Consider the following 27156-nt stretch of genomic DNA (forward strand, 5'->3'; position numbering starts at 1 on the left):
GTGTTGCTGTGTGGCGACCCTTTGGCACCATTGACTAGTTGGCACTGCCCCTCATCCACGGGGCATGCCAAGAGGGCTAGAAAGAGGCCTCCTTCACCGTGACACCGGAGTAAACCCAGGACAGAGGCTAGACCCATGTTGGGCAGTCCTCAATCCCCACAGGCCTTTAGGCCTCCCAACTCAAGTCGAGCGGAGTAGCCTGGCCCATTCAGAGCAGATCTCCCTGGATGTCCAGATGCCCTCCACACCAGAGGCTCTGCAGGCGGCCTGGGATGTGTCCATGCCAGTACCAGGAGCAATGTCGATGTCGGCCCCGTGCTCCAGAGGCAAGTTGGTGCTTGGATCTCCGTAGTCACCCTTGGCTCGGTACCGCTCTTGGTCGAGGGAATGTTCCTGACACTGTTTGCTGCCCAGTGACTGTTCAGGGCAAAGTCCACGTGGATCGCCCTCGATGCCCACCAGGCTATCTGGTTGGGTTCCGTCTGACCGAGACTCTCAGCACCGCTCCACCTCGATGAGCGAACACTGACGGGACTGAGGCAGATGAAGCCAAAGGTCCTGTTCTTGGAGGGGTTATCGCAGCTGGTCACGGCACGAACGTTGACGTCGTTCCCGCTCCACGTCCCGCTCCAGGACCCCACCACGGCACCGCCTGCACAGCCCCGGGTGTCGATCACCAACATCTCTCCATTGCGGGTCTGCCCGCCAGAGCCAATCGCGGAGCAGCTGTTACTGATGGTACCAGTCCTACACGTCGGGCTCACAGTTGCGTGGTTGGCATTGCTCCTGGCACCGCCACTCCTCCAGGTCCAGGGACAGTGGCAGGTCGTATGTCAGCCCGGCCTCCCTTCGTATTCTATCGATGGGCCAGCCAGGCTGACGCAGCCCCCGGTGGGGGCTCGCTTGGTGGCCAGAGCCTCAGAAGAACCATCGGCCTCCCTCTCCAGACCTCTAAGGAAGGAGTCGGTGGGACTTACATCCTCGGCACCATGCCCAGAGACCGACCAGGTGGTGGAGCCTCCGGTCCCAGTGGACACACACAGTACCATGCTGGCCTCCTAACCCTCCCCGGATGAGGTGATTACGGCACCTCCTCCCTCCATCCCGCAGGAGAACTTTAGAGCCCACCAAGAACTCCTTAAAAAGGGTGGCATCAAGCCTTCACCTTCAAACAGAGGAGATGGAGGAGCCCTCAGGCTCCTTGTTTAATATATTGTATTGTGTTCTTCGGCACTGGGCAGGGTGGCCTTGCCTCTCCACGAAGGAGTAGTGAAAATTTCAGATGCCCTGTGGCAAACCTCGGCGTCATTGGCTCCGATCTCTAAGAGAGCTGAATGGAAGTACTTTGTACCCGCCAAGGGCCATGAATGCTTATACACCCACACTGCTCCTAACTCCCTGGTGGTCGAGTCGGTCAACCACAGGGAACGGCAGGGCCAATCAGCTCCTACCCTGAAAAGTAAAGCTTCAAGGAGGCTGGACTCACTTGGAAGAAAAATATATTCGTCCTCGAGCTTCCAGATATGGGTGGCGAACCACCAGGCTCTCCTGGGCTGGTATGAGTTAAATCTGTTGGGCTCCCTGACCAAGTTAGAGGACTCTCTCCAGAAGCGCAACAAGAAGGAGTTCAAAGCATTGGTGGAAGAGGGCAGAGCAACTGCCAGGGCAACCCTGCAGGCAGCTTTGGATGCAGCAGACATGGCCACGGTGTCCATGAGAAGGGTGTCATGGCTCCTGCTCTCTGGGCTGTCCAGCAAGGCGCAGACCTCCCTGCAGGGCCTCCCATTTGACAGCAAAGCTCTGTTTGCGGAACAAATGGCTGCAAAAATGCATGACCTGAAAGACACTCGCACAACTCTCCAGACTCCAGGGGAGTTCAAAGGCAAGGGGTATTACTCCCACTATTTCCTTATCCTGAAGCCAAAGGGGGGCTCAGGCCCATCTTGGACCTGCAATGTCTGAACCAGTACATGGTGAAACTGCAGTTACGCATGGTCTCCCTGGCCTCCATCATCTCCTTCCTGGGGACTGGTATGCCACCCTCAATCTGCAGGACGCGTAATTCCACATTCATGTATTCGAGGGGCACAGACGCTTCCTCGGTTTCATGGTGGGGCAGGAACACTGCCAATTTACGGACTTCCCATTTGGTCTGTCTACTGCCCTCAGGGTATTCACGAAATGTATGTCGGTGGTGGCAGCCTACCTCAGGTGCCAGGAGGTCCAGATCTTCCCCTATCTGGATGACTGGTTCATCAAGGGCAGCTCCCAGTCACAGGTGCGGGATCATGTGGCGCACCTTCTGTCCATGTGCAGCACTTTGGGCTTGTTGGTAAACAACCCCAAGTCCAGGTTAGTCCCATTACAATGCATAGAGTTTATCGAGGTGATTCTGGATGCCTCATCGGCCAAAGCCTCCCTCCCACCAGATAGGTTCGAGACCCTGAAGGGGCTCATCAACACAGTCACGAGGTTTCTGGTGACAACAACTAGAGTATGCCTCCAGCTCTTGGGCCACGTGTCAGTGTGCACCTAGGTGGTCCGTCATGCCAGACTTAGGATGAGGCCCCTCCAGCTCTGATTGGCCTCTGAGTTCTCCCAGGCCAGGGAAAAGATGGACAAAGTCCTCACGGTGCCCAAGCCAGTGATCACCTCCCTACAGTGGTGGTCCTCCCTGAGAAACATGCTCCAAGGGGTCCCGTTCAGAGGCAGGGCTCTGTCACTGGAACTAGTATCCGACATGTGGAGAACGTTCAGACCCAAGGTCTGTGGTCGGCTCGGGATCTGACCCTCAACATAAACGGCAAGGAGGTCAGGGGCTGGTGTGCATGGCCTTCCGCTCGCACCTGGAGCGCTGGGTGGTCAGGGCCCTCACGGACAACACAGCCTCAATGTTCTATATCAACAGCAAGGTGGGGCCTGATCCTCTGCCACGAAGCCCTCAGGCTGTGGGACTTGTGTATAGCCCGCGACATCTGCCTACAGGCCTTCCATCTGCTGGGCACCCAGAATGAGAGGGCAGACCATTTGAGCAGGGACTTCTCCTCTCAGAACTAATGGTCTCTCCACCCAGAGGTGGTGCACAGACTTTTCCAAGTGTGGGGAACTCCCCAGGTGAACCTGTTTGTGACTCGGCAGAACCGTCACTGTCCCCGGTTCTGCTCCGGGGGGTGGGGTGGGGGCTGAGACTCATAGACTTTAAGGCCAGAAAGGACCATTACGATCTTCTAGTCTGACCTCCTGCACAACGCAGGCCACAGAATCTCACCCACCCACTCCTGTAACAAACCCCTGACCTATGTCTGAGCTATTGAAGTCCTCAAATTGAGGTTTAAAGACTTAAAGGTGCAGAGAATCCTCCAGCAAGTGACCTAAGCCACACGCTGCAGAGGAAGGCGAAAAATCACCAGGGCCTCTGCCAGTCTGCCCTAGAGGAAAATTCCTTCCCGACCCCAAATATGGCAGTCAGCTAAACCCTAAACGTGTGGGCAAGAATCACCAGCCAGACACCCAGGAAAGAATTCTCTGTAGCTCAGATCCCACCCTATCTAGTACATACATATCTAGTGTCCCATCACAGGACATTGGGCATATTTACTGCTAATAGCCTAATTCTGGCAATTAAGTGATTTTTGACTATCTCATCGTACCATCCCTTCCATAAACTTATCAAGCTTAGTCTTGAAGCCAGATTTGTCTTTTGCCACCAGTGCTCCCCATGGAAGGCTATTCCAGAACTTTAGTCTTCTGATAGTTAAAAACCTTCATCTAATTTCAAGTCTAAATTTCCTGATGGCCAGTTTATTTCCCTTTGTTCTTGTGTTCACATTGGTACTGAGCTTAAAATATCCCTCTAATATATTTATAGAGAGCAATCATATCTCCCTCAACCTTCTTTTGGTTAGGCTAAACAAGCCAAGCTCTTTGAGTCTCCTTTCATAAGACAGGTTTTCCATTCCTCGGATCATCCTAGTAGCCTTCCCTGTACCTGTTCCAGTTTGAATTCATCCTCCTTAAACATGGGAGACCAGAACGGCACACAGTATTCCAGATGAGGTCTCACCAGTGCCTTGTATAATGGTACTAAGACTTCCTTATCTTTACTGGAAATACCTCGCCTGATGCATCCCAAGACGGCATTAGCTTTTTTGCACAGCCATATCACATTGGGGGCTCATAGTCATCCTGTGATCAACCAATACTCCGAGGTCCTTCTCCTCCTCCTCTGTTACTTCCAAGTGATGTGTCCCCAGTTTATAACAAAAATTCTTATTAATCCCTGAATGCATGACCCTGCACTTTTCATTCTTAAATTTCATCCTATTACTATTACTCCAGTTTACAAAGTCATCCAGATCTTCCTGTAGGATATCCCGATCCCTCTCTGTATTGGGGTGCTATCTCCAATGCCTTCCTCCTGTCCTGGTTAAGCCAGTTTCTCTATGCCTTTTCCCCATTCCCGCTGATTGGCAAGGTCCTGGAAAAGCTAGTCGGTCAAGGCCCGGGTCCTTCTGATTGCCTTGGCATGGCCCAGGCAGCATTGGTTCAGAACCCTCATGGGCCTCATTGTCGCCCTGCCATGGCCGTTGCCGTTCCGCCCGGACCTGCTCTCCCAGGACCAGTGCCCCCTCCACCCCAACCTAGCAGCACTCCACCTCATGGTGTGGCTGCTCAATAGTTAGGGAGGAAAGGACATGCTCCGAAGGGGTTCAGCACATCCTCCTAAAAAGCAGGTGCCCCTCTACGCGCTGAGCCTACTTGGCAAAATGGTCTTTGTTCTCCAGATGAGTGGATGAACGGGGCATTTCCCCGGTGGCTGCCCCGATCCAGTTTATTCTGGACTGCCTCCTTCATGTTAGAGCCCAGGGCCTGGCACCCTCATCAGTCAAGGTGCTCCTGGCAGCCATATTGGCCTTCCATCTGCTGGTGCAGGGCCACACGGTATTCTCCCAAGCTATGACTGGCCGATTCCTTAAGGGGTTGGATTGTCTCTTCCCATATGTTAGACCTCTGTCCCACAGTGGGACCTAAACCTGGTGTTGGCCTGTCTCATGGAGCCTCTGTTTGAACTGCTAGCCACATGCTCCTGGTCACACCTCTCATGGAAGATGGCCTTCCTGGTTGCGATCACGTCAGCTAGGCTGGTCTCGGAACTCAGGAACCTGACCTCCGAGCCCCCATACACGGTGTTTAATAAAGATAAGGTTCAGCTTCACCCACACCCTTCGTTCCTCCCGAAGGTGGCTTCCGCCATATGGGTCAGGACATTTTTATGCCAGTCCTCTGCCTCAAGCCCCATGCATCCAGTGAGGAGCTCTGCCTCCACACGCTGGATGTGAGACGGCCTCTGGCTTTCTACCTGAAGTGGACTAAGCCGTTCAGAAAGTCCTTGCAACTGTTCATCGCCTTGGCTGAGCACATGAAAGGTCGGGCAGTCTCCACTCAGCGCGTCTCCAACTGGATCGCCTCATGCATCCGTACGTGTTATGTCCTGGCGGGAATCCCTCCACCACCAATTGTGAAGGCGCACTCGACTCGGGCACAGGCCTCATCGGCTGCCTTTTTTGCCCATGTCCCCATCCAGGGCATTTGTAGGGCTGCTACGTGATCTTCAGTTCACACTTTCACCTCGCATTATGCGGCTGTCTCCCAAACGGCTGTGCTCCATCCTGAGAATTTGTGAACTCCTACCCACCTCCAACAGATACAGCTTGGAATCACCTACTGTGGAATACACATGAGCAATCACTCGAAGAAGAAAAGACAGTTACCTTTTCCATAACCTGGTGTTCTTCGAGATGTGTTGCTCATGTCTATTCCACATCCCGCCCTCCTTCCCCTCTGTCGAAGTTGTCTGGATAAGAAGGAACTGAGGGTGGAGGGAGTGCGCAGCACCCCCCTTATACTGCTTCATGGATGCGCCACTCCAGGGATCGTTGGAGCACTCCCCTACAGGTACTGCTAGGGGAAAAACTTCCAGCACCAGTGCATGTGGTGAGCATGCACACCTACTGTGGAATAGACATGAGCAACATATTTTGAAGAACACCAGTTACAGAAAAGGTAACTGTCATTTTTCAGACTAATCCTGAAGCAGAAAAAGGCCTGGTCTATACATGGGAGTGTTACGGGGGAGGTCGATCTAAGTTATTCAACTTCAGCTACATGAATAACATAGCTGGAGTTGAAGTACTTAGACCTATTCACCGCAGTGTCTTCAATTCAGTGAGTTGACTGCTGCCGCTCCTTCGTTGACTCCACCTGCGCCTCTTGCGGCGGTGGCGTACAGGAGTCAATGGGAGAGTGCTCGGGGGTTGATTATTGCTTCTAGACTTGATGCGATAAATTGACCCCCGCTGGACTGATCGCTGCCCGCCGATCCGGCAGGTAGTATAGACATACCCAAAGAGGGACCTTGGGACAAAATTCCAGTTTTTGAAGGACATAACTTGTGATAAACTGTTGGGAATGTTCTATTTAGTTTGTGTTGAAATGAGATCACCTTGTACTTTAAATTCCCATAACAAATCACTGTGTGGAACTTCAATTTCACATCCCACGTTAAAATGTTTGTAGTACTGATTCAAGCATTATCATCTGAGTTTTTCTAAAGGTCCATATATTTTTTGAAATATGTTGTTTGTCTTCATTTGAAACTCACTGCCATGGCTTTCATTGAAAAATGATGTTGACAGTGTGTGTTCAATTTAGTGATAAGTGGTTAAATGAAATTTTTTATGAAAATTGAATTTAACAAAATGCAAGTGTTCTTTTAAAATCTTGGTCTAGTAGTTTAGGCCTCAGATTATACCTAAGATTTCCTAACTGAAATAAATCACTGTAACTCTTAGGCTATGTCTACACTACAGACGTTAGAACGGCACTTACTGCTGCAACTGTGCTGCTATGAGGTCTCCTTTGTAGTCGCTCGATACCAATGGGAGAGCGCTCTCCTGCCAGCATAATTCAACTATTCTCAACGAGCAGCAGTAGCTATGTTGGCGGGAGAGCATCTCTCGCCGACCTAGTGCTGTCCATGCTGGTGCTTTGTCAGTTAAACTTATGTCAGTCGGGTGTCAAGAATGATCTCATGCACTGCTCTTGGGGAGCTCTCTTGCCCTTTCTTCATTAGCCATTGTAAGAGAGTATTTACTAGTAATATATGTATCCTGCTTTAATGTAAGTCTTGCTCATAAACTAAGCTATGCGTGTACATGATGGTCATAGTGCAAGTGTATTACTTTAAATTATGCACCAAGTGTAGTGTTCATGTGTTATTAACAACTCAGAGCTGCTGTGTTCAGTTTTAGGGAAAAAAGATTTGGAATCAGGAATGTGTTTTTCATTCTGATATACATTTTAAGATGCATGAAATATGAGGATTAAATCACTTTTTAGCATCCTTTTAAATGTAAGGGATGTCAGTCTTGTGTGAAAGGTGATTCACCGTAGAGCTGTTATTTTAACATGAAAGGGCAATTTAAATTATTTTGATTTAGAAGGTAGAGTGATCTTGTAGTTTTAGGTCCTGGTCTGGGACTTGGGAGGTCTGGGTTCAGTTCCTGGCTCTGCCACAGATTTCCTTTGTAACCATGGACAAGTCCCTTGGTCCTCCTCTTTCATACCTCCGTGTTGCTGAGGATTGAGTGATGCTTGTGAGGTACTCAAATACTGCAGTGAAGGTCTTATCTTGATGTATGTATTTTGTACACTTCCCCAAACTTCCTAATCAGTGCTGTTCTACTTGTGCTGGTTGTGGTCGTTGGGTGCTTTTCCTTAACAGTTGCTGGAGACATTGTCAGTACCTTAAATATCTTTAAACAAAAAAAATTTTTCCAGTTTCAAACTGCCAAGTTACACATTTCATTTGAACAGGAACACATTGCAATAAGGAAGATAACTAGATATGTTTTTTTTGTCAATAGCTTCAGCAAAATATTGACCAGTGGATGGTATGCACCTACAGGACTTAAATGCTTTGGACAATAAGTCCCATTGAAATGGAACTTGTGCTCCTAAGTCACTTAAGGGCTTCTAAAAATGCCTCCCTAGTATCTTGTCAGTTACCGTGGGCAATGGGTAGGGCCATACCAAATTCACAGAAATGAAAAATGCATCACGGACCGTGAAATCTGGTCTCCCCCATGAAATCTAATCTTTTTTGTGTACTTTTACCCTATATTATACAGATTGCATGGGGAGACCAGCATTTCTCAAAATGGGGCTTCCTACTCAAAAGAGGGTTATGGGAGTCACATTGTTATTGTAGTGGGGTCGTGGCATTGCCACTCTTACTTCTGTGCTGCCTTCGGAGTTGGGTGGCTGGAGAACAGCAGCTGCTGGCCAGGTGCCCAGATCTGAAGGCAATACAGTACCATGCCAATACCATACCATGCCACCCTTTCTGCTGCGCTGCTGCCTTCAGAGTTGGGTCAGAACCCCATCAGTAACAACACTGAAAATTCAGATTTAAATATCTGAAATCATGAAATTTATGATTTTTAAAATCCTATGACCGTGAAATTGACCAAAATGGACCATGAATTTGGTAGGGCCCTAGCAATGGGTGCCTTTTGAAATGCATTTAATAAATATTTACATTTTATTCAGGAGTATTTTTAATCAGTAGCTGCTCTTATAATTTTTAAGAATTTGATAGGGTCTGTAAACATTACATTACATTTCATTAATTAAAAAAAATTCTTTACTCAATTGTCTTTTGAAGATCTAATATCACAATTCTGCTTTTCCCTTGCAACAGTTGATAACATAAGCAGCCAAAATCATCCAGGTAAAGGTTGTCTACCTGTTTTGGGTTTTGAGGTTATCTACTGCTGTAAGAGGAACGTTGAATCCTGAAATGAGTCTGGAAAGAAAATGGAGAAACAAGCTGGTATGTGTTAGAATACAAGATAACATTGGCAATTATCTTTGCATTTAGTCAAAGATCACCCAGAGTGTTGCAGTTCTGCAATTCATCTTTTTAAGTTGAGTATATTTTTAATTTCAATCCTTGAAACATATTGTCCAGGCAGCTAGCCATGTTAACACTTGAGAGCTGTCAAAATGGTTGACATGCTTGTGCCTTAAATATGTATTTGTGTTCCAGAGGCCTCGTGGACAGAGAGATTCAAGTTATTATTGGGAAATAGAAGCAAGTGAAGTTATGCTCTCGACCAGAATAGGGTCAGGTTCTTTTGGAACGGTTTACAAAGGCAAATGGCATGGTAAGTACTAAACACTTAGTTTTGTGTGTTTTTTTAAATGTTGATCTTGTAAAATGGCAGTTCTCCAGACAAAGAGAAACTCTGTAATAACACTCTGCACTTTTAGTACTTTTGGTCCGTAGATGTGCACCAAACATTAGCTTTCTTGTTTAGTAACTGGTAAAACTGAGGCACAGTAAAGTCATGACTTTTCCATGGTCATGTAGCAAGTCCATGTCAGAACTGGGAATAGAATCCAAATCTCACAACTCCATTGTGTGTTCAATATGCTAGAACAGACTTGCCTTATCTAATATGCGACACAATAGCCTTTTTCCTGAAAAGGATATTTAGTTGCCAGCAATGGAGTTTGTATGAAGAAATTCCATATCCTGATTTAAAGACTAATCTTATTGAATTTTCACCAACTGAATTTTAATTAGCTTAGTCATCTTGGTGATCTCAGAGAAAGGAAACAAGCATGTATGACATTTGCAATGGAATTTGGATATGGATGGGAAAATATCTGTTTACATGAGTTTTACTATACGGTGTATAAAAATAGCTACAGGGCTTGTAATTGCCAAGTCAATTTAGATCTCAAATGTAGAGTTTGTGTTTAAAAAAAAAAAAAAAAAAAAAAAAGGAAAAAAGCCTGAGATCAGTAGGAATTTTTCCATAGTTAAAAGAAAAATTAGATTGAAAATATTTTCAAAGGAAAAATATTCCCTGTGTATTTTACAGCTCAAATGTTGCATCATCATAAATGAGGACTGGACCGTTAAACTTTATAGCAGTTGGTTATAAATGATTAAACTGATTAATTTTCATTGTCCAATTCAAGTGAAATATAGAAACAAACCATTATAACTGGAGAGAGTCAATTTTTAAAATGTCCTTTAATGTAAAATTTTATGAAGAATCTTTTTTGTTTTTGTTTTTTACCTGACATATGCCCTCTACTGAGTTGCTCCATGGACCAGATTTTCAGAAAGTTTGGTTTTGTGATTATACACCTTTAAATATATATGCTGTGTGTGCACAATATAGATGAAGTTGTGCATGCAGTCAATTATATAACAATAAATGGTTATTTTTATGCTCAAAGTAAAAGTTCAATCTAGTGAGATACAACAGAAGTCACTACATAGGATCCAGTTTGGTTCTAACTTATGTTTGTCAGTGAAATCAAAATCAGCCTTGTTTACTTGACATAGGTCTGATTTGGGGTGTGTCACTGACTTTGTTAAACAGCTTTCTGGGAGAGCATATTTTGGCACACATCCTTTTTAATGCAGTTAAATATTGTGATCTTAAATCATTGAGAGAGGTTATTTTCCTTTGAAGCTTTTTCTGTGTAGGTTTGAGGAAACAGCAACACGGGCCTCTTTATATCAAATTGTTTTAATACTATAATCATTGCACTAAAAGCCTCCAAGCAGGAGCTAAATAAAAAGAGACAAAATGGGCAGATTGCTGTAACCTAAATAGTGTTTCCAGATCAAGCTAGAGGCACCATAAGCGTTTCTGATTTGTTCAAGAATAGGAGTGTGGTGATTTGGGGAATCTGTACAATTTATGAATTCTGGTTGATACTAATGAAGTTGTTTATAAAATTGCTGCATCAGGGAGTGCCTCTATTTGGCTGTGGAATCCACCACTTGCTGACATAGGCTGAAGCAGCCACATACCAGACAAAGGATTGTGGAGAGTCGATAAACTTAAATATCTGTACTCTGAACTGTTGGCATACTATGGAGATTAGCTGGAGCTGGGAGAAGATACTCCCAACTTATCTGTAGGCATCTGGTGAAGTGGAGAGTGAGGAAGAAAAATTAGCAACAGAACAAAGGAACTGGTGGGGAAGGGTAGGAGGACATCCACATTTGAGAGCCTCACTGAGACTGGAACTGTAAGCTTTGGACAGGCAAAGGGAAAAGAGGCATACTTTTGTAGCAGGGTTGCCCTGTTTAGCCATGCTCAGAGAAAACTAGCTGAGCTGAAAGACTCCATGCTGAAGAAGAAAAGTTGAGAGCTGCTGGAGAAATATCCTGGGCATCCCAAACGACTGTCCAAGCCTAAAAGACTCTCCAGAATGGTGAGGAAACTGAAGCAGGAGAAATGTGTATTCCATCTAGATTTGTGTTATCTTATGCTGTTAAGGAAAGAACAGTGGTGTGTTAGATAGACCTGGCATGAGATTCTGTCTCTCTGCTGGCTTCAACTTTGCAGGGGCCTAAAGAGGTAAACTGTAAATCAAGAGTGCCCACACAGCTCAAGTTCTGGCAGAGCATGTGTTTAAGTTACAGTACTGACTCTCAGAAGATGGTGCTATAACAGAGGATCTGCATCTTGAGAGTGTTCATAGAGACTCCAAGCCAGGATGGTGCCTGGATTGTGTTGAGATTCTGGAGGCTTAAAGCACCCAGGGCCCAGCAATCTGAGTGTCCAACTGGGGTAACTTGACTAGATCTGTAATAAGAGGCTTGTTGACCAGTAGACCAAGGGCTATGTTGTGAGATTCTCTGAAAAAATGTCCTAGGCTTACTTAACTCTTCTTGCTTTGCCTTCAAGGAACAAGGTGAAATCCATACATATTTTCAAGTATATATGAGCATTTGCAATGTTTTACACCTCTACCCCGATATAAAGCAACTCGATATAACACAAATTCGGATATAACGCGGTAATGCACCACTCCAGGGGGGTGGGTCTGCGCAATCCAACGGATCAAAGCAAGTTCGATATAATGTGGTAAGATTTTTTGGCTCCTGAGAACAGTGTTTTATCGGGGCAGAGTTGTATTATAGTTCTCTTAAGATAGTCTTACAATGAGGAATGCATGCTTAACTGGGTGGATATCCTATATTTTTCCAGAATATTCTGATGAAAGATTTAAGTATTCGTTTTTATATTAGCACCACTTCTGTTACAGACTGTCAGAGTCCATTTGGATCCTGTAGTGTCCTGCTAACATGCCTCTAGCTTTAAAAGGAAGAAAGAGAGCACAGGTAGCTTAAAGTGAATTGGAAACCTGCCTATCATAGACTATCACATTTCCTCCTTGGCCCTGATAAAGGCATTTTGACAAAAAATGGTCAGTTCTAGATTTAGATGGCTCTTTGAGGTTGGTGGGAGATGGAAAGGTGACCTATCTAGAGCAAGGGTGGCCAACCTGAGCCAGAATTTACCAATGAACATTGCCGAAGAGCCACAGTAATATGTCAGCAGCCCTCCATCCGTTACCCCCCTGCAGTCCTGAGTGCCTCCCGCCCACTGGCAGCCCCACCAATCTGCGCCTCCACCTCCCTCCCCATGCCTCCCGCCTGCTGCAGTCAGCTGTTTTGCAGTGTGCAGGAGGCTCTGGTGGGGAGGGGGAAGGAGCAGGGGCATGGCAGGCTCATGGGAAGGAGCTGGGGTCTTGGGTGAGGGGGTAGAGTGGTGGCAGGACTTGGAGCAGAGCAGGAGGTTGAACAGTGAGCACCCCACAGCAGATTGGAAAGTTAGTATTTGTAGCTCTAACCTCGGAGTCAGCGCCTATGCAAGGGGCGGCATATTAACCTCTGAAGAGCCGCATGCGATTCTGGAGCCACAGGTTCGCCACACCTGATCTTGAATATGTTACACAAGAGTGCTTGCTCCTGTTAAATATTTTTCTGTGGAGAAACCTGCCTTAGGGTCACTGTTTGCCTTCACTAGTGGATGCCACACCAGCTTTTGGTGCTATTACACATTAAAAGACAAGGTGCCTGTTGCAAAAAGTTAAGGCATGTTTTTATAAAATACAAGTGGGAAATGTCTATTAACTGATGGAACAATTCCATGTTCTAAAAAATAATACTGAGAATAATTTTAATTTGTTTGGCTTTGTAATCACTGGTTACTGCATCTCTGCCTGGTTGTGTTATATCTGATAACAGCCTTCCATAAATCCTTTTTAAATAAAAGAATTTCAGTTCAGTATTATTAAACTTCTGGCTTCATAACATACATCAACCACAGTTACAGCAGGATCCAGTCACTTAATAGCCTGTTGTGTACAGTGTAGAAGTTTGGTGTTTAGGAGAACAATATACATCGGTAAGTTACAGAATAAACTGCATACTAAAATTATGAAAATAGCTCTCAGCTGAAGGTTTCTAGGGAGTGTAATGGGAAAAGTATAGGGTACTTACTGAAGTTACAAGGAATCTGACAAAGAAAATAGGATAGCACATTGTACCATCAGTATGTTTTCTGAATCAGATTCCAAATTAATGGCAAACAGAAATTAAAGAGATGTCTGCAGTGACTAAAATGAATACATTGGAAGATAACTGCAGTCTAGTCTTAGTGAATCCCTTGGTATTTTTTAAGCTTGCTTAAAATTAGGGGGGAAAATTAGGGTGTTTTAGTTCTTTGAGTGCTTGGTTCACAACAGGTGCACGGTTATCGGAAAGTTTCCCTTAGCAGCTCCTGTTGGGTCAGCTGTGGAGCCCCTAGAGTGGCTCCTTCACGGCACTCAATATATGACCCTGCCAATCCGACTCCCCTTCAGTTCGTTCTTACCGTTCATGACGGCCGTTGGAACAGTGCTCACTTGCTCAACAAGTGCTTCCTTAGCGTTCTTCTGTTAGTCATTAGCGTTTCTAGTTGTTGTTGTAGTTGATTTAGTATAGATAGTAGGTTGGGAGCAGGGTCTGTCCCCAATCCCTAACCCCCTTCGGGCTCCAGGACATGCCATAAGCCCAAGGCTTTAAGTCCATCAGTGACCCACCCCGACTTTTGTTTAAAGTGTCTGGGGGAAGCGCACCAAACAAACAGGTGCAAAATCTGCAGGGCTTTTCAGCCAGGAACCAAAAAGGAGTGTGATTTCTGCCTAAAGCAACTGTTAATGGAATCCTCTCTACACCCACAACTGACTGCAGATGTCCAGGATTCGGCACTGGGCACATCTGTACGGAGACCCTTGGCACCAGTGCTTTCCGGCATCGCATCCAGGGATAGCGGCCCAGTACCGCTCGACTTCCCCAGTGCCGCACAAGAGACACAAGAAGGCCGAAAGAGGTGCTCACCAGCCCCGAGACCCACAAGCCCATCAGGGGATGCACAGGTGCTCCCCAGAAAGGACCCAATGCCAAGTCCGCACGAGTCGGTGCCATTGACTTCAGTGCCTCAGAGGGGACCGTTAAGTCTGGAATGTAGCAACTCTCCGGCAGGGCAGTGCCAAGTGGAGGTTTTAGAGCCACTCTCCACCCTGGACACTTTTGAAGCCGCCAGAGACCTCATCGAGATGAGGGCTGCACAGCCCCAGGTTCTCGGGTCAAGCCTCCAGTGCTGATAAGACCAGTACCGTCTAGAGGCAAGCCAGCTATCATGCAGTGCTTGCAGTCCCCGGCTCAACATCATACCTGGCACAACTCTCGGTCATCTTCAGTGCGGCACTGCACCCTGGCACCAAGTCCCACGACAGCACCTCCAACGACGTGACACTCCCCCTTCCTGGCACCAAGGCCAGACTGGCACCTGTGGTAGCCCCTGGTGCCGTGGCCCTTTTGGACCCCCTGGGCTTACCATCAGGCCCAGGGTACCTTTTCAAGGGGGTTGAGATCGGTAGCCTCAGAACACTGGCCACCCCACTCTCCCAGGGACAGGCCTACGCCTTGGGGATCCGAGGCCACTCTGTCCCAACCATCCCTTCAGGCTCTGGTCGAGGCAGACGCCACTCCAGCACAGAACCAGCCGCAGAGTCAGGCTACAGCTTCGCAGGCTCTAACCACTGCGGGGGCGTGCACTAACCAAGAGGAGGTCGGGAAGCCGGAAGGGCAGGAGGACCTGGTACCCCCTCTGGCCACCTCATCCTCTTCCCCTGATGAAGCTGTGGCAGGGGCATCAGTTTCTGGCCCTCCTCTGATTGACCACAGGGCACACCAGGACCTCCTTAGGGAGATTGCCTGCTACTTGAGGTTGCAAGCAGAGGAGGTGGTCGAGGCTGAGGACCCCTGGTGGATATTCTCACTCCTGAATGTCCATTACGGGTAGTCCTTCCTTTGATCAAGACTGTGCAAAATAACATAAAGACCCTGTGGCAGACCCCAACCTTGATTCCACAGATCGCCGGGGGTGTGGCGCGCAAATACTTTGGCCCTTCCAAGGGCTGTGAATACTTATTCTCACACCTGCAGCCATGCTTTCTGGTTGTGTCGGCAGTTAATGAGAGGGAGAGCGTCAGGGACAGCAAGGACCAGCCCCCAAGGCAAAGGAGGCAAAAAGGATTGACCTATTCGGTAGAAAGGTTTATGCTATGAGGACCTCCAGCTGAGGATAGCTAACCAGCAAGCTATCCTCAGTAGGTATAACTTCAATTCCTGGACCTCCATGTTGAAGCTGAAAGAGCTGATCCCTGCAGACTCTAAGGCTGAATTCTCTGCCACCGTAGAGGAAGGGAAGACAGTAACATGGACCTCTCTGTAGGCGTCCCTAGACTTGGTGGATTTGGCGCCTGTACCCTCTCCTCAGGCATAGCCTTCAGGAGAGCATCATGGCTTCAAGCATCTGGGGTACCCCTGGAAATGCAGCAAACCCTGCAGGATCTTCCCTTTGAGAGCACAGGGCTCTTCTAGGAGCAGATAGACTCCAAGCTGCACAGCTTGAAAAACTTCAGGGCAACCATGAACTCGTTGGGAGTGCATATGCCGGCAACCCAACACAAGCACTTTAAGCCCTAACCACAACAACAACGCTCATCTCCTCCTCGGCCAAGGCAGGATTTTTATAGACGAAGGGGCAGGAATGGCAGGCGAAAACCTTCTAATCTCCCTTTGTGGCAAGGTCATACCAGTCCAAACCCTCATCAGGCTCTAAACAGGCCTTTTGAAGATGCGTCCGAGAATGGGCGCATCCACCACACCACCGGATCCATGTTTTATGAATTGTCTATCCCACTTCTACCATGCTTGGTCCCAAATAACTTCAGATCGCTGTGTTCTTCTCATGGAAGAAGTGGGATATTCTCTCTAATTCTCCTCCTCCTCTCCCTCCCATCCCCCTTCCCCGTCCCTCTTCAGGGACCCGTCTCACAAGCAACTTCTTATCCAGGAGGTGCAATCACTCCTCGCCATAGAGGCAGTGGAGGATGTTCCTCAGGAGCTGTGGGGCAAGGGTTTTTATTCCCGTTATTTCCTAATCCCCAAGGCAAAGTGGGGGTGGTGGGGAAGGTTCCTTAGACCCATTTTAGACCTGTGAGAACTCATCCAGTTCATGATGAAGTTGAAGTTCCGCATGGTATCCCTGAGCACTATTATCCCTTCCCTGGATCGTGGAGACTGGTACACCACCCTCAGCATGAAACTCATACTTTCACATAGCCATTCGACCTATGCACAGACATTTTCTCTAGTTTGTGGTCAACCAGAGATACTATCAGTTCACGATCCTCCCTTTCAGTTTGTCGACACACCCCCGAGTATTCACCAAGTGAATGTTGGTCATAGCAGCCTTCCTCTGGAGGAGGCAAGTGCAGGTATATCTATACCTAGATGACTGGCTGCTCAGGGGCTGTACCAGGGAGCAGGTAGAGTCTCGTGTATGATTGGTCAGGTCCACTTTTGAGAGATTGTGAGGACTCCTCAACATGAAGAAGTCAACCTTATCTCTGACCCAAAGAATAGAATTAATCAGAGACCCTTTTCCAGGCCATGGCACATATTATTCAAAGCCTCAGGCAGTACCCGACCGCTATTGCAAGGGGATGCCTGAGTCTTGTTGGACACATGGTGGCCTGCACATACGTATTCAGGCATGCCAGAATGAGGCTCAGACCCCTCCAAGCATGGCTTGCCCAGATATACCGCCCGAGGTGCGACAGTCCGGGCTCAGTGGTGACTGTGCCACAACACAAACTTGAGCCCCTACATTGGTGGTTCAACCCCCAGATGGTATGTGAATGTGTCCCCTTCAACAGCCCTCTGCCCTCTTTGTCCCTAGTAATGGATGCATCAGATCTGGGTCAGGAGGCACACTGGGAGATCTTCGAACATGGGGCGCCTGTGGTTGCAGGATGAGCTCTCCCTTCATATCGATATCAGGGAGCTCAGAGCAGTGCGACTGGCATGCCAAACTTTCCAGTCCCAGCTGCAAGGCCAGAGCATGGCAGTGATGATGGACAACACCACGGCTATGTTTTACATCAACAAACAGGGAGGAGCCTGTTCCACCCCCCTATGTCGAGAAGCCCTCCAAGTATGAGAGTTCTGCATAGTCCACTCCATTCACCTGGAGGCATCCTATCTTCTAGGAGCGCAGAATGAGCTAGTGGATCACCTCAGCAGATCATTCTGCAACCACAAATGCTCTGTCTGTCCAGATGTTCTTCCACCCATCTTCCAAAGGTAGGGATTTCCCCAGGTCGACCTGTTCGCCACCCAGAGCAACAGAAAGTGCCCAGTATTCTGCTCCTTCCAGAAACACAGCCCGGGTTCAATCACAGATGTGTTTCTGCTACCCTGGGGAGACTCTCATGTATGTATGCCTTCTCACTGGTCCCACTTGTACACAAGGTGTTGTTCAAGATCCGCAGGGACAAAGTGGAGGTGATTCTGCTGGCCCCAGCGTGGCTCCGTCAACACTGGTACACCACGCTTCTGGAGCTCTCGATGGATACCCCGATGGGGCAGAGTGATAGCACGAATCTGATCATTCAGGACCACGGCCGCCTCCAATTCCTCCACTTCACAGCCTGGAAGCTTCATGGTTAAACCCCATGGCGCTCCTATCCTCAGAGCTGGTAAGGGAGGTTCTACTTGGCAGCAGGAAACCATCCACCAGAGCTACTTATCTAGCCAAGAGAATTGACTTGCTGGTGTGCCCAGCAACACCACCTCCACTCCAGGTGTCTATAGCACTCATCCTGGAGTACCTTCTGCATCTCAAACAGCAGGGCTGCATAGCATCATCCATCAAGGTGTACCTTGCTGCTATCTCAGCCTTCCACCTGGAAGCATTTGATTGCTCTGTGTTTGCTAACCCCATGGTAGGACATTTCCTCAAGGGCTTGCAATGCCTATAGCCACAGATTAGGTAACCAGTTCCTGCATGAGACCTTAACCTAGTCCTCTCCAGTCTCATGGGGGCCCCTTTTGTACTGCTGGCGACTTGCTCCCTGCTGTATTTGTCGTGGAAGGTGTCCTTCCTGGTAGCCATCAGATCAGCCAGGAGGGCATCTGAATTAAAGGCTCTGACATCTGGCCCACCCTACACAGTCTTTTACAAGGACAAGGTGCAGCTCAGGCCTCACCCAGCCTTCCTTCCCAAAGTAGTGTCACAATTCCACAATGGTCAAGACATTTTTCTGCCCATCTTCTATCCTAAGCTGCACACCGGTACCCAAGAGCAGAGGCTGCACTTACGGGATGTTCAGAGAGTGCTAGCATTCTACGTCGAGCGCATGGAACCATTTGGGAAGTCAAGCCAACTGTTTGTGGCAGTAGCAGACCAGATGAAAGGACTCTCGGTCTCATCTCAAAGAATATTTTCCTGGATCCCATTGTGCATCCGCACATGTTACGAGTTAGCTAAGCTCCCAGTCCCAACTCTTACTGCACATTCCACAAGGGCACAAGCCTCGTCAGCTGCATTCCTGGCCCAGATCCCGATACCAAGAGATCTGCAAGGCAGCAGCTTGGTCATTGGTGCATATGTTTACCTCTCACTATGCTATCACCCAACATGCCAGAGATAATGCAGCAATCAGCAGAGCTGTGCTCCAATCAGCGATTCCTGAACTCAGACGCGACCTCCGGGTTACAGCGTGGGAGTCATCTAACTGGAATCAACATGAAGAAGCACTTGAAGAAAAACGATTACTCATCTTCTCATAACTTTTCTTTGAGGTGTGGTTTTCACGTCCATTTCAATACCCACCCTTGTTCCCCTCTGTTGGAGTAGCTGGCAAGAAGGAACTGAAGGGGAGTTGGGTTGGCTGGGTCATATACTAATCACCATGAAAGTGCCACTCCAGGGGACTCCAAAGCCGACCCAAAGGGAGCTGCTAAGGGAAAACTTTCCAGCGACCATACACGCGGCACGTGCACACATCTGATTAGAATTGACATGAACAACACATCTCTAATAGTTATGAGAAGGTGAGTAACCGTTTTAATTAAATTATTGGTTAATATCATGGGTCTTTGAATTACCAGTTTGCATATGCCTCATGCTTTCTTTAACATAATTTGCTATAGATGAAACAGTTGGTACCCATCATTTATTCAGTTCATATGCCACATCAGAATACATGTCATCTGTAATTTTTAAAGTATATCTTTAAAAAAAAGACTCCTGTAAGCTAAAGACTCCTGTAAACCTTCATAAAGGTTTACTGATAGGTTCCTTTTGTCTAATACTGACAAGCAGGGAGGATCTTGGTAGTTTTTAAATGCATATAATTTAAAATTATGTGATAATTAAACCAAAGTGGATGAAGGCTAGGATGACATTCTAGTAAATGGGAAGGGAAGGAAAGAAAGATGTTGAAGAATTCTGGCCTTTTTTTTTATGTGAGGATCATATAAGTAATTGCCAGTTGTTTTACTTTATTTTGGTGCCCCTGAGTAATTTTCCCTTCTTTGAGTAGTGTGCGCATGGGTGTTCCACTGTAGGAGAGAGAGAGAGTGTGTCCCTGTGCTGCTGATCAAACTTCCTTAGGAGTCCATTCTGCCTGCACATGCGCTGCTCCTCGCCTACCATGAGGCTAGCCAGCTTGTGCAGGCAACCCTCCTCAGTTTCTCTCAACTGCCCCGGCTAGAGATAGAGATAGAGCTGTTTACAGATCATTAACTCCCTTTAGATTTGCCAATTTTAGCTTCCCTTTGTTTACATTTTATTGGGCTGTGCCTAAAAAAATTAAGAAGAAATGTTTGCCTTCTGCCGACCCTGATGGCAGGGGCATAGGCGCCAACTCCGTGGTGCTCTGGGGCTGGAGAACCCATGGAAAAAAATTGGTGGGTGCTCAGCACCCACCAGCAGCTCCCTGCCCCACCCCCGCTCCAGCTTGCCTCCGCCTCCTCTGCGAGCACGCCACAGGGTCTTGCTTCTCCCCCCTCCTTCCTTCCCAGCGCTTGCGCCATGAAATAGCTGATTTGCGGGGCGGGGAGGAGGGGAAACGTGGTGTGCTGGGGGAAGAGGCGGGGCCAGGGCGGGGATTTGGGGAAGGAATCCAATAGGGGCAGGGAGGGGGCAGAGCTAGGATGGGGACTTTGGGAATGGGATTGGAATGTGAGCGGGGCTAGGGCGAGGGGGGCACCGGCGCTGGAGAAAGTTGGTGCCTATGGACAGAGGTACTTCAAAAAGTTCCTCAGTTGGGGGAGGAGGGGAGCACATTCCACAAAAGTGTGGCTTGTGCCAGCAACTGAAGCCCAGGTCCAGGAAAGACAGAGCAATAAGGCTCAAACTCCTGCTCATGGAGTTGGCCCTTCAACAGCCAGAGTCCTGGCGGGAACTCTCACCACCGCCTTCTACTGTGAAGGGAGGTGAGCCCAGATAGACAAGACGAGACGGTCACACAGGACCACTAAGAGAAAATCTGTGAGTCCCCATAGCAAGCCCCAGTCAAGCCAAAAACAATCCGTGGTTCCATCAATGTCATTGGTACCAACGGCTCTGAAGCCGCCTGAAACTGGTACCCAGGGCATGCATGGTTCTGAGGTGACAGAACAAGTTGGACTGCCCAAAGATCCAATGGGAGGACCGTGAACTGACAGCACCATCCAGTCCCCAAATTTTGGCCAGACGTTGCCTCCAGTTCTTGGGGCACATGGGTGTGGGCACATTGGTCATTGTTCATGCCAGACTACACGAGATGTCTCCAACTATGGTTTGGTTCAGTTTACAGGCCAAACAGAGACTACATAAGCAAACTTCTATCTGTACCCACCAGAGTCAAGCAATCCATAGACTGATAGAAGGACCCAGTAAATGTCTGTATGGGAATCTCGTTTGTTCAGTCTTCCCTATCTCTACTCCTGCCCACCATGCATCCCTCTTAGAATGGAGTGTGCATCTCAATGGGCACACAATACAGGGCAAATGGCCTCCAGCAGAGGCATGCCTCCACATCAACCTGCTCAAACCAGAGCGGTCAGAAACGCATGTGCTCACTTCCTCATGGACTATATGGCCTGCATGTGTTACATAAACTGACAGGGAGGCACCAGGTCTCATTCCCTGTGCGTAGAGGCATTAAAGCTATGGAACTGAGATTTCTCCCATAATATCTTAATATGAACAGCCTACTTACCAGGAATACACAACACAACGGTGGAGAGTCTCAGCCACAAATTCCCACACCGACCACGAATGAGAGAGAGATTTTGGTGGTACTCTATGACATATTCTGATAATTGGGGACATTGGTAATAGACCTGTTCGCTACTTACTGGAACAAGAAATGTCCACAATATTGCTCCAGAGTGGGGATTGGACAACACTCTAAGAGATACTCTCCTCTTCCCATGGGACAAGGGCCTTCTTTATGCCTTTCCCCCATTCCTTCTATTATTGGAAATCCTTTTGAAAGTGAAAAGAGAAAAAGCAAGCATATTGATTGCTCCCACGTGGTCCAGACAGAGATGGTACCCTTACCCTGCAACAGCTGGCATTATGTCCACTGATGTCTCTTCCAGTCATTCCTCACCTCCTGTTGCAGACCAAGAAATGCACTCTCCATCTCAACCTATGGATTCTGTGCACCAGGTGTGGGTGGGCAGGCGCAGTCCAGCAGGATCCCAATATGGAAGGGGTTAGTAGTGGGGGGAGGCAGGTGTGGGCAGGGAGAGGTTTCTGTGTGGGCAGTCTGGGTGCAGGCAGTTCAGTGGGAGATCTGGATACACAGAGGCTATTTTAGGGGCGGGGGTTCTGGGTGCAAGGGCAATGGGAGTCTGCAGGGGATCCAGATGAATGTGGTTGGGGCTTAGCGAGGGGGTCTGGGTGTGGGGAGATGGGGCTCAGCGGAGAGGTCTGGGCTGCTTGGGAGCGGGTCTGAGTGCTGGGGGAGTGGGGTTTGATGGAGTAGGGGTCCTGGTGAAGCTGATTGGGGCTCTGGGGTAGAGGTCTGGGGGTAGGGGGCAGAGCTTGTCAGGGTGAGAGTCCAATGGGTTTGCTTAACAGGGGAGCCCTAGCTGCTGCTGAAGGGATTTTGCATGCTGGGCTCCTGCTTGCCTCCGTGATTGCCTTATCCCCTTTTCTTCCCCATCTCTTCCCCCACCCCCCATGTCTCCCCTCCCCTTCCCTTCAGGGATGCTGGAATAGTTTATATAGTGGGGATGCTGAGAGCCATTGAACCAAACTGTAAACCCTGTATATAATGAAAACCATTTGTAACTGTGTTTCAATGGGTCATAATTGAGAGTGCCAAATTCAGGACAAACTGCTGAGAAATAGGGCAAACACGACCCCAAACTGGTGGTTGTTCTTCCATAAGATATACCAAACCAGCAACAAAAGTGAGAGTATGTCTACACTACGAAATTAGGTCAGTTTTATAGAATTTGGTTTTTAGAAATGGATTTTATACAGTCGATTTCGTATGTCCACACTAAGCACATTAATTTGGCAGAGTGTGTCCTCATTACTGTGGCTAGCATCGACTTATGGAGCAGTGCACTGTGGGTAGCTGTCCCACAGTTCCTGCAGTCTCCGCTGCCTATTGGAATTCTGGGTTAAGTTCCCAATGCCTGATGGGGCAAAAACATTCATAGATTCATGGACTTTTGTCGCGAGTGGTTTTGGGTACATGTCAGTCGATCATCCTTCTGTGAAAGCAATGGCAGACAATCATTTTGCTTCTTTTTCCTGGGTTACCTGTGCAGATGCCATATCACTGCAAGCATGGAGCCTGCTCAGCTCACTGTCACCGCTGCTGTTGTGGGCAAGTCTACTGTGGGGGCTGCTGTGATCCAAGTAGCCAAGGCAATCATTGAGGTTTTGTTATCAAGCCTAGTGACTCTGAGAAATGTGCGGGCCTCTTTAGATTTTAGGTGCATCATATTCCTGTCCTTTGTCGCTGGTGAAGAAGTCTTGCAGCCATACATTCCAGTCCAGTCGGCGCTGTAATACCCCATAGCACTTCTGTGGTTGATGCATATAACGGCTCCAGGGGTCCTTCTCTTTTGCCTTGGCTGAGGTTCCTTTCCCTACCTGGACCTCCAAGTATTTGACACAGAAGCACTTGCAGCAGCTCCTTGCCTTCACAGCAGATGGTTCAGTAGGACTGCTAACCATCATCATCCACTGTTTCTGCTGCAACTCTGCTTTCCTGCTCCCCAGTGGCGAGCTCAGGGGATCCATATTGGTCCTCCTGGGTGCTGCTGGCAGCAGACAGTGCAGTAGGACTGGTAACTGCCCTCGTCGGACATGTAGCTTGGCTGGGGTTCTAGGAACATCTTCCCTGCCCAGCTCCTAGCAACCTCCAGGGCATGGTATACGGCTCCATCACTTCCCCTGCAGCTCTGCTCTCCTGCTCCCCAGTGAGGAGCTCAAGGGATCCGTTCATGAAGCCTGAACAGTAGTAAGGAGCAGTTCAACTATAGGCTGAGCAAGTGCAGAATGGTGGTAGAATGTGCCTTTGGACATTTAAAAGCTCACTGGCGCTGTTGGTCAGACCTCCGCCAACCAACATTCCCATTGTTATTGCTGCTTGCTGTGTGCTCCATAATATCTGTGAGAGGAAGGGGGAGACGTTTATGACGAGGTGGGAGGTTGAGGCAAATCGCCTGGTGTCAGATTTTGAGCAGCCAGACCCCAGGGCGATTAGAAGAGCACAGCAAAGCACGCTGCACATCAGAGGCTTTGAAAACCAGTTTAATGATTGGTCAGGCTTCTGTGTGACAGTTGTGTGTGTTTCTCCTTGATGTAAACCCACCCCCTTTGTTGATTTTAATTCCCTGTAAGCCAGCCACCCTCCCCCCTTTCAATAAAGTAACTATTGTTTTGAAATCAGTCATTCTTTCTTTATGAATTTAAAAAAAAAAAGAGAGAACAGACAAGGTAGCCCGGCTGGGATGGGGGCAGAGGGATGGACAAGGCCACATTGCTTATTGTAGCCACACTAAAAATCAAACTGTTTGAATGACAGCCTTCTGTTGCTTGGGCCATCCTCTGGAGTAGAGTGGCTGGGTGCCCGGAGCGACCCCTCCTCCACCCTCACATTTCTTGGTATCTGGGTGAGGAGGCTATGGAACATGGGGAGGAGGGTAGGCAGTTATACAGTGGATGCAGCAGGGGTCTGTGCTCTTGTTGGCTTTCCTGCAGCTCCAGCAGACGCTTCATCATATCCATTTGCTTCCCCAGCAGATGCTTCATCATGTCCATTTGCTCCCCCATTAGACTCAGCATCATGTCCTGCCTCCACTCTTCACGCTCACTTAATTCTTTCCTGGCCTCTGCCACTGAATGCCTCCATGCATTAAGCTGTGCCCTATCAGTGTGGGAGGACTGCATGAGCTCGGAAAACATGTCATGGCAAGTGCGTGTTTTTTTTTTGTTTTTTTTTGCCTTCTGATCTGCGATAACCTCAGGGATGGAGATGATAGGGGGAGCGTAGAAACATTCTGTGCACTACGATTCTGGGGGGACTGCATAGTCACAACTGTGCTGCTGAGTTCGCCATGCTGACCAAACAGGAAATGAAATTCAAAAGTTCCCGGGGCTTTTCCTGTATACCTGGCTAGTGCATCGGAGTTCAAAGTGCTGTCCAGAGCGGTCACAAAGGAGCACTCTGGGATAGCTCCTGGAGGCCTATACTGTCGATTTGTGTCCACACTACCCCAAATTCAACCCAGCAAAGTCAATTTTAGCACTACTCCCCTCGCTGGGGAGGAGTACAGAAGTCGATTTTAAGAGCCCTTTAGGTTGACGGAACAGGGTTGGTTATGTGGACGCATTCATTTTTAAATCGACCTAACATGGCTAAATTCGACCTAACCCCAAAGTGTAGACCAGGTCTAAACTTCTGCTTCACCACCCTGGCTAACAAGAAGTCATAAAAGCAGTTTTCTTCGGCATTCCAGTTCTTATATCCTCACCAAAAACACTGGTAAAATCTTCTGTCACCTATTTTCCTTCCTCCTTTATCACTTTTCTCTCCCACCCCCTTTTTTCTACTTTTATATCTATATTAAGAGTGGCATTTTCCCCACAGAAATGGGAATAGATTTAGGAGCAAGAGTGGATAAATGTTATGATAAAAGGGCTCCATTGTGAAGCCATGTTATAGTTCTGAACTGCAACTGTTAGTGATAGTATAATGGATGCCATGTTTTTAGTACTGTGTGTGTGAGAGAAGGGCAGAGGAAAAAGGGGGTTAGTTGAAGGCTATGAAAGCCTCCATTGGGATTCTTTACAAAGAAAACTCTGGTAGGAAGATATTGGTAGATAGTGCTGCAGTACTGTAGCTAATTAAAAAAATACACGAGTTAAGTAGAGAAGTTGTTCAGCCAACAAATGGATTACTTTTCTTGTGTTGTATGCATGGGCGGCGGGTAGCGTAGGCAGGGGTAGGCTGTGCCTTCCCAAATAGCCCTGCGTTGCCCTGCCCACGCTCTGCCCCCAACCCAGGCCCCCTCCTTTGGTTCCCAGAGTGATCTGCCTTGGGGGCTCGTTGGCTGGCCTGCCTCCTACAAGGCGGCTGGGGCCGTGCTCCCCGGAGCACCGGGGCTGGCCGCCCGCCTGGCCGTCAGGAGCACTGGAGCTGGGAACACTGTTGCCTGGCTGCCCGGAGCAGCAGGTTGGGAGCACTGCCGCATGGAGCACCAGGTCTGGGAGCGCTGCTGGCTAGAGCACCTGGGGACAGATGGGGAGGGTGGCAGGGCCTTGGGTACAAGGGGAGGATCTGGGGGCTAGCCTCCCTCAACAGCCGGGTCACCAGCCACCCATGGTTGTATCCCTTTCCCTCTTTCTTTTATTTCTTTCTTTCTAGACTGAAGGCTCCTCAGACCAGTGAGACACTTCATATATGTTTATATAGCACTTAGCAGAATGGAGCCCCAATCCCGGTTGGGGCCTCTGGTCACTACAATAATACAAATAATGATGATAATTTAAAATAACATACAGAACATGAAAAATACTATTAATATCCATTTCTATGTATGGAACACCTGCTGGGTAGCTAAAGGGACTTTTCCTCAAAGAACCCATCAGAACTTTAGGAGATTAATCTTTTTCTAAAGGCAAGAAAGACCATCTTGGAAAAGTCATTAATTTGCCATTATAATTGCAGATAAGCCTGTGCATGTTAGGGCTTTGTTTAATTTAGGTGGTTTGGCAATGTTAAACAGGAATAACCTTAAAATTGTGTGAGATGCTATAAACAGGCCTATCATCAAGCAGGTCCTTAAGTTTACTTATGTACAGATTAGTCCAGCCAGCTTCCCTGCAGCCCAAGTTCGTTTTGTCACTGGCAACAAAATTTTAAGGATCCTTAAGTCCAAGGGACTTGCCCCAGACCTTCCAGAGGATCTGTACCACTTGATCAAGAAAGCTGTTGCTGTTCGTAAACATCTTGAGAGAAACAGAAAGGATAAAGATGCCAAATTTCGTCTGATTCTGATTGAGAGCAGAATTCACAGGCTGGCTCGCTATTACAAGACCAAGAGAGTACTCCCACCCAACTGGAAGTACGAGTCATCCACTGCCTCTGCTCTGGTCGCATAAGAGTTCACTCTTCTTTTTACTGAAATAATAAAGTCACATTAAAGGGAAAAAAAAAAAAAAGTTCTGTTTGGCAAGGAGATTACAACCATTCTCACCCTCATGAGGCCCTGCCAATACAAGATTATCCCCTCCAGCCGTATTCTAAAGTGCAATGTCCACTCTAATGTTAAATGAGTGTAACTTTCACTACTTCCCTGAAGGGACTGATGGTCCCTGCTTTAAAAATTTCTCCTTACATTCATTTGCTCAGCTTCATACTATT

The 27156-nt window shown here is 47.9% G+C and overlaps 1 protein-coding gene across 24 annotated transcripts in view; it reads left to right on the forward strand.

The window, feature by feature from the left end:
• The window catches only part of RAF1 (Raf-1 proto-oncogene, serine/threonine kinase), a 118838-nt gene that overhangs the window by 66849 nt on the left and 24833 nt on the right, over window positions 1-27156 (forward strand). For all 24 annotated transcript variants that reach the window (XM_050957785.1, XM_050957797.1, XM_050957784.1 and 21 more), the window contains one exon: window positions 9110-9227. In XM_050957785.1, coding sequence (XP_050813742.1) covers window positions 9110-9227 — 118 coding nt within the window. The remainder of the gene's footprint in view (window positions 1-9109; window positions 9228-27156) is intronic.

Source organism: Gopherus flavomarginatus, chromosome 6, assembly GCF_025201925.1.
Source record: "Gopherus flavomarginatus isolate rGopFla2 chromosome 6, rGopFla2.mat.asm, whole genome shotgun sequence".
NCBI classification, from domain to species: Eukaryota; Metazoa; Chordata; order Testudines; family Testudinidae; genus Gopherus; species Gopherus flavomarginatus.